Here is a 17044-nt window from a genome sequence, read left to right as displayed (position 1 = left end):
CACCTCCTGTAAAGTGCCCAAACGCTGCCCACTCCGTTTTAACCCGTCTGACTGGGCAAAGATTCGCTGAGTTCCCTCCTCCTCCTCTACTGCTCCCTGTCCGGTCACCCAAGGGAGTGACCTCTGGTGCTTTGACAGCTCCCTAATACCTAGCAGAACAACCCTTCCATGCACCGCCCCATCAAGAACCATTGGCTTCGACGCCGGTACGGCTCCCGCTGATTGGTCCGTCTCTTCACCCCCCTCCCTTATCGAACGTTCAGAACTCCGAGACGGACAATATTCTGTTACATTGTAGCAAGATGGCGACTGTCATTCACAACCCCCTGAAACCGTGAGTAGAAATGTGCACAATCCGCGTGTTTCCATATGAAAAAAAGGCGCCTTTCTCAGTTGGAGCTGTGCGCACATAGTCAGGTGCACTCTTCTGCAGGCACCGCGCATCCTGCCCAGCGCACACAGATCCCGGCACTGGCTTCCGCTATATATTTTTTTTTATTACTGACAAATGTTTTTTTTAATGAAATGTTTTATGTAGTTCCTCTGTAAACTAGTGAGATGGCAACTCGGTGCAGGGCACGGGTGGTTGCGCTCCGCAGGGCTGCATTAGTCGTGGTCACTGCTAGGAGGAGATTTGACAGCAGTTTACACACAGTTTGAGAACTTGAAGATTGAGCTGAGGCAGTGTTGACAAATGGGGGCTGTCACGTCTTCTTTTACCATCCACCACCCACTTCATTGACTGATATGTAGATAGTCTCAGAGCTGCACATTATTACCAGCTGAGACCACTAGCCTCTTTTGAATGAAATCAGATCTGCTTATATTGCTTTTTAAACTGGCTACAGATCCCTTATACTTGTTTGTTGGCCAAAATGTATGGATCCAACTGTTTTCTGTTGTCCCCCCCCCTTATCGTCTGCTAATTGGCCATGTCACATCCAATGATCTGTCAAAAATATCCACCGTAAAAGAGTACCCTACTTGTAGGTTTAGGGACATATATGTTAGTAGTGCCATGGGCCAAAAGTGCTTTCAGATGATTGATCGGTTGTCCATCCGCTTTCTACCGCCTGTCCATGGCCAGCTTTATGACCATATTTTATTGAAATTATTTAATAACAGAGCAAACTATTTTGTACACTCTGTATTGACTTGTAAAATCCACGACAGTGGTATTTTTCAAATAAAAGAATTTCATATGGTTTTGGTGTTGTAAGCTTATATATAATTGTTATTTATTAAAAAATATCTAAGATTAAGTAAATACAATGGACCATTTGCTTTTTGCCTTTCTTCTATATTTGAGGCAATTTTTTTATTTATTACAGCAGTTAACCAAACGCCCTGCTGGCTGCCACTCATCTGTCCTCCTTTCCAATGGTTATGACACCATACTGCCTATCCACATAGAATTCGAATATATTTCTTTGACTTCGTTCACATCTGCGTTGGGCTCCCGTTCTGATGTTCTGTCTGAGCTTTCCGTCAGAACGGGATCCTGAACAGACACAAACTGACACAGATGGAAACCAGAGGTTTCCGTTTCCATCACCATTGATTTCAATGGTGACGGATCCGGTGCCCGTGTTCCGTTTTGTCTCTGTTGTCACGGGACCTGTAGCTTTCATGGAAGCAATAGCCTAGTTGACTACGCTATTACTTCTGGCAAAACGACAGGTCCGGTACACAACCGAGACAAACGGAAACCACGGGCACCGGATCCGTCACCATTGAAATCAACAGTGATGGAAACTGTTTCATGGCTTGGTGATGGTGTCCGTTTGTGTCTGTTCAGGGTCCCGTTCCGACGGAAAGCTCAGACGGAACGACAGAACGGGACCACAACGCAGATGTGAACAGAGCCTTAAAGGGATTGTCCTGGATTAGAAAAAGGGTCTGCATTTTTTCCGTGGAAATGACACCAGTCTTATGTCTTATAGCTGTGTCTGATTTTGCATGTCAGCCCTGTTCCAATAATGGGCCCCTGATGAATCTGTTGGTATAGCTATACGCGTAGTTCTCTCACACACCTACCTGGAGCCACAGGAACACTATGTATGACAGTTATTTTCGTCTATGGTTGCCATGTCATCTGTTATACATATAACCTTCTTGATTTGATATTGTATTATTCAAGTTTTTTATTACATATTTGCATTTTATTTAGTATTCTTGACTACATAAGTCATTTTTCACAGAATATGTGTATTTATGTTTTCAAACCCATTTATAGTGCGTTCTTATACCATTTTCATGCGTGGAGGGTTCCTAGACTCAACCAGGGGTCGGGACCTTATCTATGCACGTGTTTGTGCTTTTTCATTGTTTTTTTATCTTGTCTGTCGGTTTTGATTTTTATATTTTGTAACTTTTTGAATACAGATATTTTCACTATATTGAAGGTTCATTCTGAGATAGACGACAAACCTAAACTTCGGAGTCTGACACACCAAAATATTTGAAACAAAATATCTTTATTAAATACATATAAAAATATATTACATGAATTAAAAAACAGAGATGAATTCCACAGTGCAGAAAAGACAACCAGATCACACGTATATATCATATAAAATCCGAAAATATGGGTAATGGGCGACACTGTTAAGCTACAAAAATGCAAAGGTACATCAGTAGTGTATTACATTTATATGATGTGCATATTCTATTACATAGCCAGCATGAAAGAACAAAAATTATTGTTTTAGCAGCAGAAAAACAAGGTAATATTCAACAGCAGAATAGCTCAATGAATGGCTCAGCTGGACCCCCAGACGAAGGCTTCCGGGCCGAAACGCGCGTCGGGGTGACGCCAGTGAGGGTGACCTGTTCCAAATGGGTATGAGCTCCGTTCCCAGCATGTGTTTACCTTCAGCAACATGAGTCTTGTATTTAGACTATCACCATGGGTAGAGGCTATTTGCATCCATGGCTGTTAACACAGCCACAGCTTTGATTTGGTTATTGTGCCCTTTACCTATGGGGTCCAGCTGAGCCATTCAGTTATGTGCGTATTTTGTGTGCATATTATGGACATCTTTTTCTTAGTCTGGCTCTTGATAGGGGCCCTGACATTGGTATACACGCTGTAATTCACATGCATTCTGATTCTACCTTTTGTGGAGAGAGTTATACTGAGCTATTCTGCTGTTGAATATTACCTTGTTTTTCTGCTGCTAAAACAATAATTTTTGTTCTTTCATTCAGCGGGTTCACCGTTATTTACCATGCCTTATTCCCCATAAACTAATATGTATTGGGTCATATTTGTGACTTGAATAAATGTATCCGGGGGATAACCTTTGTGGTGTTCTTCATATAGGTTTACTATCATTCTGAGATAGGCTTCGTTCACATATGCGTCGGGGTTCAGTCGGAACTTTCCGACAGGGGAACCATGACGGAAACAAATGCAAACCATAGGTTTCTGTTTCCATCACCATTGATTTCAATGGTGATGGACCCTGTGCAAATGGTTTCTGTTTGTCTCCGTTGTGCAAGGGTTCCGTTGTTTTGGTGGAAGCAATACCGTAGTCGACTGCGCTACTCATTCCGTCAAAACTACGGAACCCTTGCACGACGGAGACAAACGTAAACCATTTGCACCGGATCCGTCACCATTGAAATCAATGGTGATGCAAACGGAAACCTATGGTTTCCGTTTGTTTCAGTCAGGGTTTTGTTCATGGGTTCCCCTGACGGAAAGTTCAGACGGAACCCCTGAACGGAGCCCTGACACACCATACATGTTTTCTTTTCTTTAGGGTATGTGCACACACACACTAATTACGTCCGTAATTGACGGACGTATTTCGGCCGCAAGTACCGGACCGAACACAGTGCAGGGAGCCGGGCTCCTAGCATCATACTTATGTACGATGCTAGGAGTCCCTGCCTCTCTGCAGGACAACTGTCCCGTACTGTAATCATGTTTTCAGTACGGGACAGTAGTTCCACGGAGAGGCAGGGACTCCTAGCATCGTACATAAGTATGATGCTAGGAGCCCGGCTCCCTGCACTGAGTTCGGTCCACTACTTGCGGCCGAAATACGTCCGTCAATTACGGACGTAATTAGTGTGTGTGCACATACCCTTACTGTTGGATGTAGGGATGTCATGATACCGGAATTTGAACTTCGATACCGATACTTTGTGTAGTATTGCGATTTCGATACCAAAACGATACTTTGCCAACCGTAATAAAAGAAAAAAAAGTTCTTCCATTTTCTGATGTGAGGCACGAGGTGTGATGAATTTTGAATGTTCCTCACATTAAAAGTAATTAACCCCATCATGTTTCTCAGTCATAATGGGTTAATGTGTAAGATACATGATGGGGTTAATTACAGTTAATGGGAGGCACATGGAGGTTAAATTTGTCACTCCTGTCTTACATTAATAAGTGAAAGAAAGCAGTTTTTATTTTAGTTTTTTTACAGCGTACACATCATAAATGACGCAAAAAATTGTTGGGCAGGTTATTACGGCTGCGCCAATACCGAATATGTGTAGATTTTATGTATTGAGACTTATTTTAATGTTTATTGTAAAAAAGGTGTATGTGTATTTTTTTAAATGTAATATTACTTTGTTTAACTTTTATTTTTAACCCCTTCCCCCTGCTGGCATTCTGGGCCCTAATGTCCAAGCCATTTTTTAGATTTTTCCATTGTCACATTCGAAGAGCTGTAACTTTTTTATTTTTGCGTCGGCATAGCTGTATAAGGTCTTGTTTTTTGCGGGACGACTTGCAGTTTTTATTGGTACCATTTGAGAGTAGATGCGACTTTTTGATCACTTTCTATCACATTTTTTTTAAGTCAGGATTAACAGAAAACAGCAATTTTTCCATTGTTTTTTATTCTATTTTTTACGGCGTTCACAGTGCGGGTTAAATAATGTAACAGCTTTATAGTCGGGGTCGTTACGGACGCGGCGATACCAAATATGTGTAACTTTTTTGCTTTATTGTAGTTTTTTTTAATAGTAAAGCATTTTGTAAGGGGAAAAGCTGGGTTTTTCATTTTTTTTTTTTCACTTTTTTTTTAAATTAACTTTATTAAACTTTTTTTACTTTTTTACTAGTCCCACTAGGGGACTTCACTATCCTCCGATCGCTATTATAATACACTGCAATACTTTTGTATTGCAGTGTATTACTGCCTGTCCGTTTAAAACGGACAGGCATCTGCTAGGTCATGCCTGCGGCATGATCTAGCAGGCATTCGCTGCAGGCAGACCTGGGGGTCTTTATTAGACCCCCGGCTGCCATAGAAGACACAGACACTCGGCGATTTTATCGCCGGGTGTCAGTGAGATGAGAGGGAGCTCCCTCCCTCTCTCCAAAACCATTCAGATGCGGTGCACGCTATTGTGCACCGCATCTGAAGGGTTAAACAGGTGAGATCGATACTAATATCGATCTCACCCGGCAGAGCAGGGACGCCCCCAGCCCTCAGCTGCTTCTGGCAGCTGAGAGCAGGGAGATTTCACGGCTCCCTGCTCTGTTTACTTTATTCTACAGCAGCGACGTAGTTTGTCGGCGCTCTAGAATAAAGCCCACTAATGACCGCCGTAAAAAGACGTATCGGCGGTCATTAAGGGGTTAAACTTTAATGTACTGGCATATATTTATATGCCAATACATTAGCCTGTGTACACAGGCAGTTGTTAGGACATACCTAAGTATGCCCTAACAACAGGAAATATGGTAAGCCCGCCCTGGGGTCCTTCACTGGACCCTGGGCTGTCTGCCCATATATGGTATGTCCCTCAATTGCATAACAGGGATTCCTGTCACACATCCAAGGGGCATCCCCCCCCTTCTCATTTTACCCTGAATGCTGCAGTCAGCTTTGATCGCAGCATTCAGGGGAATAGCGGTGGAGATGAGGTTTCTCTGATCTCCGCCGTTCTAGAGCGGGGCTGCGTCGGTGTAATACGGTCATTGCCCCGCTCCTGACAATAAGTGCGCGCGCTGTCAGCATGAGGTGATGCGGCCGGCGCTGCACTAATGAGTGGCGGCACTGAAGACAGAACATGGGAGTGTTTTGCATTGCGCCCGGCATGTTCTGTCTTCAGTCCCGCCGCTCATTAGTGCAGCGCCGGCTTCATCACATCATCCTGACGGAGCGCACTTGTCAGAACTCAGGAGCGTGGCAATGGCCGTATCACACAGCCGCAGCCCCGCTCTCATACATTCATGTGTTACTATACTGAGCCGTGCGGCTGCACAGCTTAGTATCGAAATACATAAAATAACGGTATCGAACCGTTTGGGGGTGCACGGTATCAAAACAGTATTGAAGTTTCGATGCATCGTGCATCCCTAGTTGGATGCAGTGAATCGTTACATGTAGACTTGCACTCTACAATATGTAAATGTGGTTCCCACCTTTTTTTATATTTTTTTCTTCATTCAAATAAAGCACATATGCATACACCTCTCCATTCATTCTTTGGCTGAATATGATGTTCACCTCACTATGCAGTTTGGGGGACCCGTGTTCTCCACAAAGGCAGGGGACATTTAATGCTTATCTTGTAGGTATGCCATAAATGAGATGTGAATACACCTTTTAAAAGGGTTTTTCAATCTTACACATTTATGACATAGTCCCACTCTAAACCATAAATACAGTGGATATAAAAAGTCTACAGACCCCTGGTAAAATACCAGGTTTTTGTTGTGTAAAAAAATCAGGCTGGAGGCGATGTCAGGTCATTCTCCCGTGGCTTGTGTGAAGGAACTACGGGAGTAAGTGACAGCTGTGCTGTGGATTAAGATGGACTTGAATGAAGAGAAGTGTATGACGCTGTTTTGTCAGCGTCCTACACTTCTCTTTACTACAACCATTTGGTAAAGTGTAAAAAAACGTCCACTTGGGCATTAAGAACAAATTTGCATAAAACGTAGGCCTCTTTATACACGAACGTGTATTATGACCGTTATACGCCCGTGAAAATCACGTGCGTCGCATGGACCTATGTTAGTGAATGGGGCCGTTCAGACAGTCGGTCATTTTCACGCAGCATATGTCCGCTGCGTAAAACTCACGACATGTCCTATACTTGGCTGTTTTTCGCGCATCACACACCTATTGAATTCAATTATTGTGTGAAAATTGTGCACGGCCCACGGAAGCACTTCCGTGTGACGCGCGTGATTCACGCAACAGTAGATAAAGAAATGAAGGAAAAAATAAAAGCACTTCCTTCATGTCTTTTTCTAAACTTCAAAACCGCGTGTCATAAGCATGGCATATGCATGAAAATCACACAGCACATACTGATGACACACGCAATGGCAACGCGCAAAAAACACACATTCGTGTGAATAAGGCCTTAAAATGCTCATAACTTTGTAAAAATTGTTTTTTTTAAAACAAAACAACACATTACTTATCTACATTAAAGCGTCTTAGATTAGCTAGAAGATAGGGCAGTTATAAACTGGTGACAGAGCCTCTTTAAAGGAGCTGCAGAACTTTCTGGCAGGTAGTGGTTGTGTAGCGCATGTGATAACAATCTCCCATATTCTTCATATGTCGGCTGTGGGGTAGGGTGGCAAGACGGAAGCCTTTTCTAACAAAGAAAAACATCCAAGCCCGGCTATGTTTTGCACAGACCTACATCAAGTCTGCCAAAAGCATGTGGGAAAACTTGTTACGTTCTGATGAGACGAAGGTTGAACCTTTTGGCCAAAGTTCCAAAAGGTATGTTTAACGCAAAGCCAACATTGCACATCACCAAAAGAACACAATACCCACAGTGAAGCATGGTGGAGGCAGCATTATGCTTTGGGGCTGTTTTTCTGCAGATGGAACTGGGGCTTTACTCAAGGTGGAGGTAATTATGAACAGTTCCAAATATCAGGCAATATTGGCTCAAAACCTGCAGGCCTCTGCCAAAAAGATGAAGAGGAATTTCACCTTTCAGCACGACAACGACCCAAAGCATACCTCCAAATCGACAAAAGAATGGCTTCACCAGAAGAAGATCAATGTTTTGGAATGGCCCAGACCTGAATCCCATTGAAAATCTGTGGGTGACCTGAAGAATGCTGTACACAGGAGATGCCCTTACAATCTGACAGATTTGGAGCGCTTTTGCAAGGAAGAGTGAGCAACAATTGCCAAGTCAAGATGTGCCATGCTGATAGACTTCTACCTGAAAAGACTGAATGACAAAGTCAAAAGGGCAATTCAACAAATTATTAGTTTAAGGGCTTATTCAGATGAACGTATAATACGTCCGTGCAACGCGCGTGATTTTCAAGCACATCGCACAGACCTATGTTAGCCAATGGGGCCGTTCAGACAGTCCGTGATTTTCACGCAGCGTGTGCCCGCTGCGTAAAACTCACGACACGTCCGATATTTGTGCGTTTTTCATGCATCACGCACCCATTAAAGTCAATGGATGCGTGAAAATCACGCACAGCACACGGAAGCACTTCCGTGTGACGCGCGTGATTCGCGCAACAGCAGTAAAAACTATGAATGCTGCTTTTCTGTTTACAAACAGAGTGTCATTATTGCAATACTTATGTTGGTCTTCTGCTGAATACTGTTGGGCTGGGTTCACACGAGCACATTAACGTCCGTAATCGACGGACGTATTTCGGCCGGAAGTCCCGGACCGAACTCAGTGCAGGGAGCCGGGCTCCTAGCATCGTAGTTATGTACGACGCTAGGAGTCCCTGCCTCTCCGTGGAACTACTGTCCCGTACTGAAAACATGTTTACAGTACGGGACAGTTGTCCTGCAGAGAGGCAGGGACTGTTAGCATCGTACATAACTATGATGCTAGGAGCCGGGCTCCCTGCACTCCCTTCCGGCCGAAATACGTCCGTCCATTACGGACGTTAATGTGCTCGTGTGAACCCAGCCTAAGGTAAATCAGGATGTACCGAAGACTCCAAAAATTAGGGTGTTTTTGGCTTTTTTTTTCACTTTTTTTTCACTATTTATAATTTAATAACGGTTACATTTTAAGAGGGGCTTTCCCTGCCCTTCGTAAATCCTATCTGTGACCCAGCAGGGGATATGTAATTGAACTTGTATCTATCAGTTACTTGGTAACCAAGAATGAAGGGGAGCACGAATGTGCATGACTCTCTTTGTGTTTTATGGACATAGCCGAGCCAGCTTAAAATATATTCTATTCTTTATCCATGCTGTTAATGTCTAAGATGGCAAAACCTCTAAGTGTTTCTTACATAAAACCAAAAAAGCTCTTTTTTTAAAGGGGTGTAGAAACATTTATTGGCATAACCACAGCTCAAGGAGCCGCACATATCTCCTGAAGGGGTGTCCCCTGTCCCGCCTGGTTAGGTGGCCACTGGCTGCCACATAAATGCGGAGCATCCGTGCACAGCAGGATGGATTTCCAAAAATTGCTGAGCTTCATTTATATGGGAATCACGGAAACAGTGTAGGTCAGCGAGCTCGGCTGTTTTTGGAAACCTGTCCTGCTGTGTACCAACACCCTCCCTAGATGCGGTGGCCAGGGCTCGGGGATACTTGTTTGGGAAATAGATGCATGTCCCAAAGCTGGGACTTGCATCTATCAGACATGGCATATTCTATGGATGTGCCATAAATGTCTGTTGACCCAACCCATTTAAAGCGTTTGTGTTTGCTCTTTTGCTAAAGCCGTAAGGGTATGTTCACACTGCCTATTTTCGGCCGTTTTTCGGGCTGTAAACGGCCGAAAAATCGGCAGCAGATGGCCTCCGAACATCTGCCCGTTGATTTCTATGGGAGAAACTACGTTCTCTTCCGACGGGCCGTTTTAAAAAAACAGCCGCGTAAAAAAACGGCCGTGAAAAAGAAGTGCAGGTCACTTCTTGGGACGTTTTTGGAGCCGTTTTTCATAGAGACTATTGAAAACCGCTCCAAAAACGGCCGTAAAAAACGCTGCGGAAAACGTGAGTGGCTTAAAAAAACGTCTGAAAATCAAGAGCTGGTTTCCCTTAAAAACCGCTCCGTATTTTCAGACGTTTTTGAGTTTGCGTGTGAACATACCCTTATAAATTAAGTTCAAACAGTTTCTTTTTTTTATCATTTAGGCGAGGGCTACACGGCAACTGAAAATCATGGTTGCTGCCTATTTGGTAAAACGTTTTAAGCGTACTTGCAACTGTATGTTCAGGATCACACACACATATTTTTGGTGACATTTTTGGCTCAGTTTCTTTATTTTCTTAGCCAAAGCCATAAGTGAATAAAAAAAGGGTAGAAAATATTGAGGTTTTTTTTTTCCCTTGATGTGTCTACTCCTGTGTGTGATCCTAGCCTCACAAGGGTTTCAATCGTGCAGAAAGTTTACTTAAAGCTTTTCACACTCTAGGGAAACTTGACATTGCATTACAATACTTATTCTACCAACTTGTAATAACTTGGGTATGCGACATAAGAGAATGCATGTGATTGACTTTTGAACTTTGTGATTTTTTTTCCATTCAATAAACCCTGTTGTTTAAAATAATCCACTAAAATTCTGTATACTCTGGGGTATTCTTCCTGAAGCATCAGCCCTTTTCACCAGAGACCATGGCTAATTTTTATTATTACTTGAGCTTATTTATAAAACAACATCTTTTTGCTATTCTATATTAGCAGAAGTAAGGCTCTGTTCACATATGCGTCCTGTTTCCATTTCCAAAGGAAACCAGGCTGCGGTGTCGGACCCGTCGTGTGACGGTTACTACTTGCGCCAATCATGGTGTCTGGTTTTTGTTTTTTCTATGGGAAATATAACGCTTCATGCACCGTCAAATATGACGGAATCTACAAAGGAGGCTCCTTACAGAACTTCCAGCGCAGATGTGAACAGAGCCTAACCTATGCAAGCTGATTATCACGTGTTTAAGTGCCTAGTTTATGTTTGTATGTGTACTAAATTTTCCACGTTGCAGATAGTATTGGGGCTTATATCGATGTGGATTTATTAAATGCATGTGTAGCCATACAGGGTCCATGTGCATGGCCTTTCTATGGCCCTATTCACACGACAGAGTTTCCCGGCCGTCAAAAAATGGGACATGCCCTATTTTCGGCCGCTCGCCCGGCTCCCATAGAAGTCTATGGGACCGGGTAATACACGGCCATCACTGTAATGTGTCCCGAGTGACGGCCGTGTCTTCCGTCTCACTCTTTCTCTCACTCGCTTTTTCTTTCTCGCTCTTTTTTTCTTTCTCGCTCTTTTTTTCTTTCTCGCTCTTTTTTTCTTTCTCGCTCTTTTTTTCTTTCTCGCTCTTTTTTTCTTTCTCGCTCTTTTTTTCTTTCTCCTCACATGTGCATGTGAGGAAGAGTAGGGTATTTTTTGCAAAACGGCTGGGAAAAAACGGACCAAAACGGCCGTTTTTATTGGCCAACACTCTGACCCTGTCGTGTGAATAGAGCCTATTTGTATCAGCCCATATACATTAATTATATTCTCTTTGGCCTGGTGCTGCCATGATGGGTTCTATATCCTTAAATGCATGCATATATCTCCTATTCAGGTTAACAGGAGATTACATAGAGACTGTATCACATAGGGTGGCAGCTGACTGCCAACATTTTGTATAGTGTCAGTGCTAGGAAATTTGTGCTCTGTAATAAAAAACAAAACGGAGCATCGCTTACTGATTAAGGGTTTATTCAGATGAACGTGTAATACGTCCATGCAATGCGCGTGATTTTTGCGTGCCTCGCACGGACCTATGTTAGTCAATGGGCCCGTTGAGTGTATGTCCGCTGCTTAAAACTCATGACATGTCCTATATTTGCCCCGTTTTTCGCGCATCACGCACCCATTGAAGTCAATGGGTGGGTGAAAATCGCACACGGACGCACTTCCGTGTGCCGCGGGTGATGCGCGCTACAGTAGTCAAAACTATGAATGAAAACGGAAAAGCACCATGTGCTTTTCTGTTTACAAACATACAGAGTGTCATAATGATGGCGGCTGCGCGAATAACACGCAGCCACGCATCATATGCTGCTGACACACGGAGCTTTTATGGACATTTTGCGCACGCAAAACGCACACACTAACGCTCGTGTGAATTCGGCCTTACTGTATTGACTAAAGGCTTAATTATCCTACACAATACTAGTAAAAAGAATATTACAGAAGGCATGCTTGAATATAAGAAAACCTTACATAAACTTGAATTGTGTGTGTTACCACATTGATCTAGATTTTGAAAGGCTAAGGAGATTTACCATAGTGGCAATATTGTGTCAGCCTTCACCAGATTGTATGCAGCATCTATGAATGTGTTTATATAGTAGGTAAAGTTTTGTTTGGACAAACTGGGGGGGAAAACAAGGGTGAACTACTCTACATCTTTCATAACCTATTTTTTGTGACTCTCTAATTAGAGTGGGAATGTTCACCTATTGAACAATATTCTGCAGTACATAATAATCTGTGTTTTATATAGAGCCAACATATTCCACAGTGCTTAAAAATTCAGGAAGCAACACGTAAAGTGATTAAAACAAATAGACAAACAAATATGTAAGGAGAGGCCCCAGCCAGAGGCAGGGCTTAATAGGAGCCTGTAAAAATCTGAATATACATAGTATTGCAGAATATCTTACAAGCGATCCAACGATCCCTGGTTTAAAGCGGCTCTGTCCCCACATTAGAAGTGCCCTATCTCCTACATAAGGAGATCGGCACTATAATGTAGGTGACAGTAATGCTTTTTATTTAGAAAAACAATCTATTTTAAACCACTTTATTAGCGACCATGGGGTACTAATAAAAAAAACAAAAACAAAAAAATTATTTTATGTACAAAAAAATATTGTGAAAAAAATTGAAGGGGTTATCCGGGGACCAAAAATTGCATTGCAATAATATATTTATGTGAAACTAAGTAACTTCCTAATATACTTTAATTAAAAATTCTGTACTAAATGGTGCAGTTCAAACCTCATGAACTATTCCGGAAGTGCTGGAGCTTTTCTAATCGCGATGATGCTCCGACATGGCCCCACGTGACTGAGCGTCATCATTGTTAGAAAAGCTCCAGCACTTACTCAATAATTCACGAGGTTTGAAACTGCACCATTTAGTACAGAATTTTTAATTAAAGTATATTAGTAAGTTACTGAGTTTCACATAAATATATTATTGCAATGCAATTTTTGGTCCCCGGATAACCCCTTTTAACGTTATTTAACCCGCATGGTGAACGTTGTAAAAAAATTAAATGACAGATCTGCAGTTTTTTCATAACCTTGTCTCCCACAAAAAATTTAATAAAAATTCTTATGTACTCCTCAATGATGCTAATATAAATTGTAGCTCCTCCCTAAAAAAAACAAGCCCTCAAATCACTCAATCGACGGGAAAATAAAAAAAAAGCTATGGCTCTCAGAATATGGTGGCACAAAACTAATTTTAAACAGTTCATTTTTTTCTATGTAACATTAGTAAAAGATATATAGATAGGTATTTGTTATCATATTGACCCACAGAATCAAATTAACATGTTATTTTTATTGCACGGTAAATGCCGTAAAGACCAAATCTAAAAAACAATGGGGGAATTGCTATATTTTTCCCATTCCATTTCCAGTTTACCAGTATGTTCTATGGTACAACAAATGGTGCCATATGAAAATGCAATTTACCCCGCAAAAATCAAGCGCTCAAACGGCTTTATCGACTAAAAAATAAAAAGTTATGAGTTTTTGGAAGGTAGGGAGGAAAAAAAGAAAAATGGAAAAACCGAAAGGGAAGGGTTAAGAAATATGGAAGCTTATCTGCCATAACAACTAAAAACCATGTGAACCCAGGCTTGGGCTAGATTCACACGTGCGTGGGGAAACTCGGACGTGAGTGACTCTTTTTTTTACATCCGAGGTGCCCCCCCTTGCGGGTTCCGTTTTCACGGAACAAAATAGGACCAGTTCTATTTTTCAACGGACCCTTCACGCTGTCTGTTGAAACAATGGCCGTGAAGTAAGAGGAAAGGGAAAGGGGAAAGTATGTGGTCTTCATAATATATAACTTTTATTGATATGGTTAAAATGAGCAAAATATGTTAAAATACCGTTGATGCAATTGGGTATGTGTGAGTGACCCCCAAACTCACATACCCTAGGGCCAGATGAACAGTGTAACAATTTATTATCACTGGAATTGTAACCACAATAAGGTAATTATAGTGCTGCCATGCGGATTCAGGCAGTACCGTGTGTATAAGCTCCAGACAGTTAATCTCCCACAGTGGCGCTCCCTGGATATGGAGCGGCAATGTGGTGGACACTGTCTGGGGCTAATATGTGTTGGGCTGGGACTATTTGTATGCTGCAGCGGCGCCTCAGCAGGGATACCTGAGGTAGTGGTTCATTACAATTGTCCGAGTGCAAAGCTGTGGTCCGGACAATCCAGGCACCCGCTGCGGCGCTCTGTCTGGGATAAGCAGGGCGACGGTATGGCTGGCTCCGCCCAAATCTTGGTGTGGGAAGCGAGATATTCTCGCAAGAATTAGCCCGGCCAGTAGTCCCTCGAACAAGTGAGCTACTGCAGCGGCGCCCCAATGGGCTAATGGGGCGGTGATGCAGGAGAGACTGTCCGATGGAGGGAACAGGAAGGCGTCCACAGACGGTGTTGCAGGTGAGCACTGAATCACGCTCGGCTGCTAGGGTAAAGCACAGCGAGGTTGAGTACCAGTCTTGCGAGACCTCGCTAGTGCACTCGTAAAACAGCTGATAGCTTGTCTGGTGTGAGATAAGATAAGCTGCATACAGACTATTGTACTGTATCGCTAGAGGCCATGGTATTGCACCTAGGATTTTTAAAAAGTACTATGCACCCTTTTTTTTAAAAAATAACGTGGTGCAATACCATGGCCTCTAGCGATACAGGTCACTTCCTGGGACGTTTTTGGAGCCGTTTTTCATTGACTCTATGGAAAACAGCTCCAAAAACGGGCGTAAAAAATGCAGCGAAAATCGCGAGTGGCTTCAAAAATGTCTGAAAATCAGGAGCTGTTTTCCCTTGAAAACAGCTCCGTATTTTCAGACGGTTTTGACTCCGTGTGTGAACATACCCTAAGGCCTTAGGCTCAGAATTCACGTTGTGGATAAACCACACCATTTTCTATGATTCGCAGCAGAAAAAAAATGGCATCTGAAATGCAATGTAAATTCACAGCCTTTGGCTTGGCTTCCACAGGGCGTTTCTTTTAAATCTGTGTAGCTTGCAGCACAAGAATGGCTAATATTGGACTATGTAGCCTTCTGAGGGCTTGTCCACACGTAACGGAATTGTAGCAGAAAATTTCTGCAGTAATTTCGCAGAAACTAACAAAAATTCAGCTGTGGAAAAACCGCACCATTTCCTGCGTTTTCTTAATGCAGAAAAGGGTTCTGTTTTTGCGGCGTTTTTTTTCAATGTTGGTAGATGGTGACATCTCCTCTGAAAAACACAGCAATTCAGTCCACTTTCTGCGGCAGGAATTGAAATGCTGCGGAACTAAAAATATGCACCGCAGGTGAATTTCTGGTTTGATATTTTATACGGCGTGTGGATGAGATTTGTTAAATTTCACCCAATTTGCTGCTACTGTATTCTCCTGCATATTTTTTGTCCGCAATTCCAGACGAAAAATACGCAGCAGTTCCGCTACGTGTGGAAAAGCCCTAAGGTTGTGCTCACACGTGGTACTTGCATTGTATTTCTGCAGTGTAAACCTAAAAACGTGTAAAAATAACACTCGGGGCCTATTCACGGTTGAGGTGCAGTTAGAACCACATTATAAAAACAAACCGCACCTAGTCACAGTAAAAACGCATGTGGTTTTCGGATGCGATTTTTCGATGCAGTTCTAACTCGAGCTCAATTACAACAACTGATTGGACCCTGAGGGTATATTCACAATGCTTATTTGCAGCCGTTTTACGGGTCGTAACTGCCCTGAAAACGGCTAAAAAAACGGAAGATGAATGCCTCCAGACATCTGCACGTTGATTTCAATGGGAAAAACGTTGTTTCACTCCGCCCCGGACAAAGAAGTGCATGTCACTTCTTGAGCCGTTTTTTATTGGGTCAATAGAAAAACAGCTCCAAAAACAGTCCTTAACCCCTTCCCGTTGTAAACAACTTTTCAGATTTTAATTTTAGTTTTTTCCTCCCCACATTCCAGAAGCCAGAAAGTCTTTATTTTTCCGTCTATATAGTACTACGAGGGCTTGATTTTTGCGGGACGAGTTGTAGTTTTTCGTAGAACCATGTATTTTGCCATATAATGTACTAGGAAACGGGCAAAAAATGATTTGTGGGGTAGAAAATGAAAAAAACAGCGATTCCTCCATGGTTTTTTGCGTGCCGTTTTTACGGAGTTCACTGTGCAATTAAAACAACATGTTAACTTTATTCTGTGGGTCAATACGATTACGGCGATACCAAATATATATTGATTTTACTACTTTTACGTGTAAAAAAGAAAATTTATATTGCGTCGCCAAATTCCGAGAGCCATTCGTTTTTTTTATTTTTCGGTCGATTAAGTGGTATGAGGGCTTATTTTTTGCGGGATAAGCTGTAGTATTCAATAATACCATTTTGGTGTACCTGCGACGGTTTGATCACTTTATTTCATTTTTTGTGGGAGATTAGGTGACCAAAAAATAGAAATTCCGGCGTTTGCAATTATTTATTTTTTTACGGCATTCAACGTGCGGGTTAAATGATATATTGTAATAGTTCAGACTTTTACGGACGCGGCGATCCCAGTTATGTTTATTTTTTTTTTTTTTACTATGCTCTAGGGGGAAAATGGGAAAAGGTTTTTTTTTTTTTTTTAACTTTTAATTTTTTTTACATACAAAAAAAACTTTATTTGGCTAATTTGTAAAATTTTTTTATTAGTCCCCCTAGGGGACTTCAACCAGTGATCGTTAGATCGCTTGCACGATATACTGCAATACTAATGTATTGCAGTATATCGTGATTCTGACAGGCACTGCGTGAGCTCGCTCCATACTTCCCCTATCCGACTTTGGCATATGGATACGTCAAATGTCGGGAA

General features: G+C 42.3%; 1 protein-coding gene across 1 annotated transcript in view; it reads left to right on the top strand.

The window, feature by feature from the left end:
• Positions 1-243: 243 nt before the first annotated feature.
• Positions 244-17044, top strand: part of DPF3 (double PHD fingers 3) — a 257140-nt gene continuing 240339 nt past the window's right edge. The window contains 1 exon segment of the mRNA XM_075843503.1: positions 244-334. Coding sequence (XP_075699618.1) covers positions 303-334 — 32 coding nt within the window. The 5' untranslated portion in view covers positions 244-302.

This window comes from Rhinoderma darwinii, chromosome 12 (genome assembly GCF_050947455.1).
Source record: "Rhinoderma darwinii isolate aRhiDar2 chromosome 12, aRhiDar2.hap1, whole genome shotgun sequence".
NCBI classification, from domain to species: Eukaryota; Metazoa; Chordata; class Amphibia; order Anura; family Rhinodermatidae; genus Rhinoderma; species Rhinoderma darwinii.
Note: the sequence above shows the minus strand (reverse complement) of the source record. Positions and strands in the feature narration are given on the sequence as shown.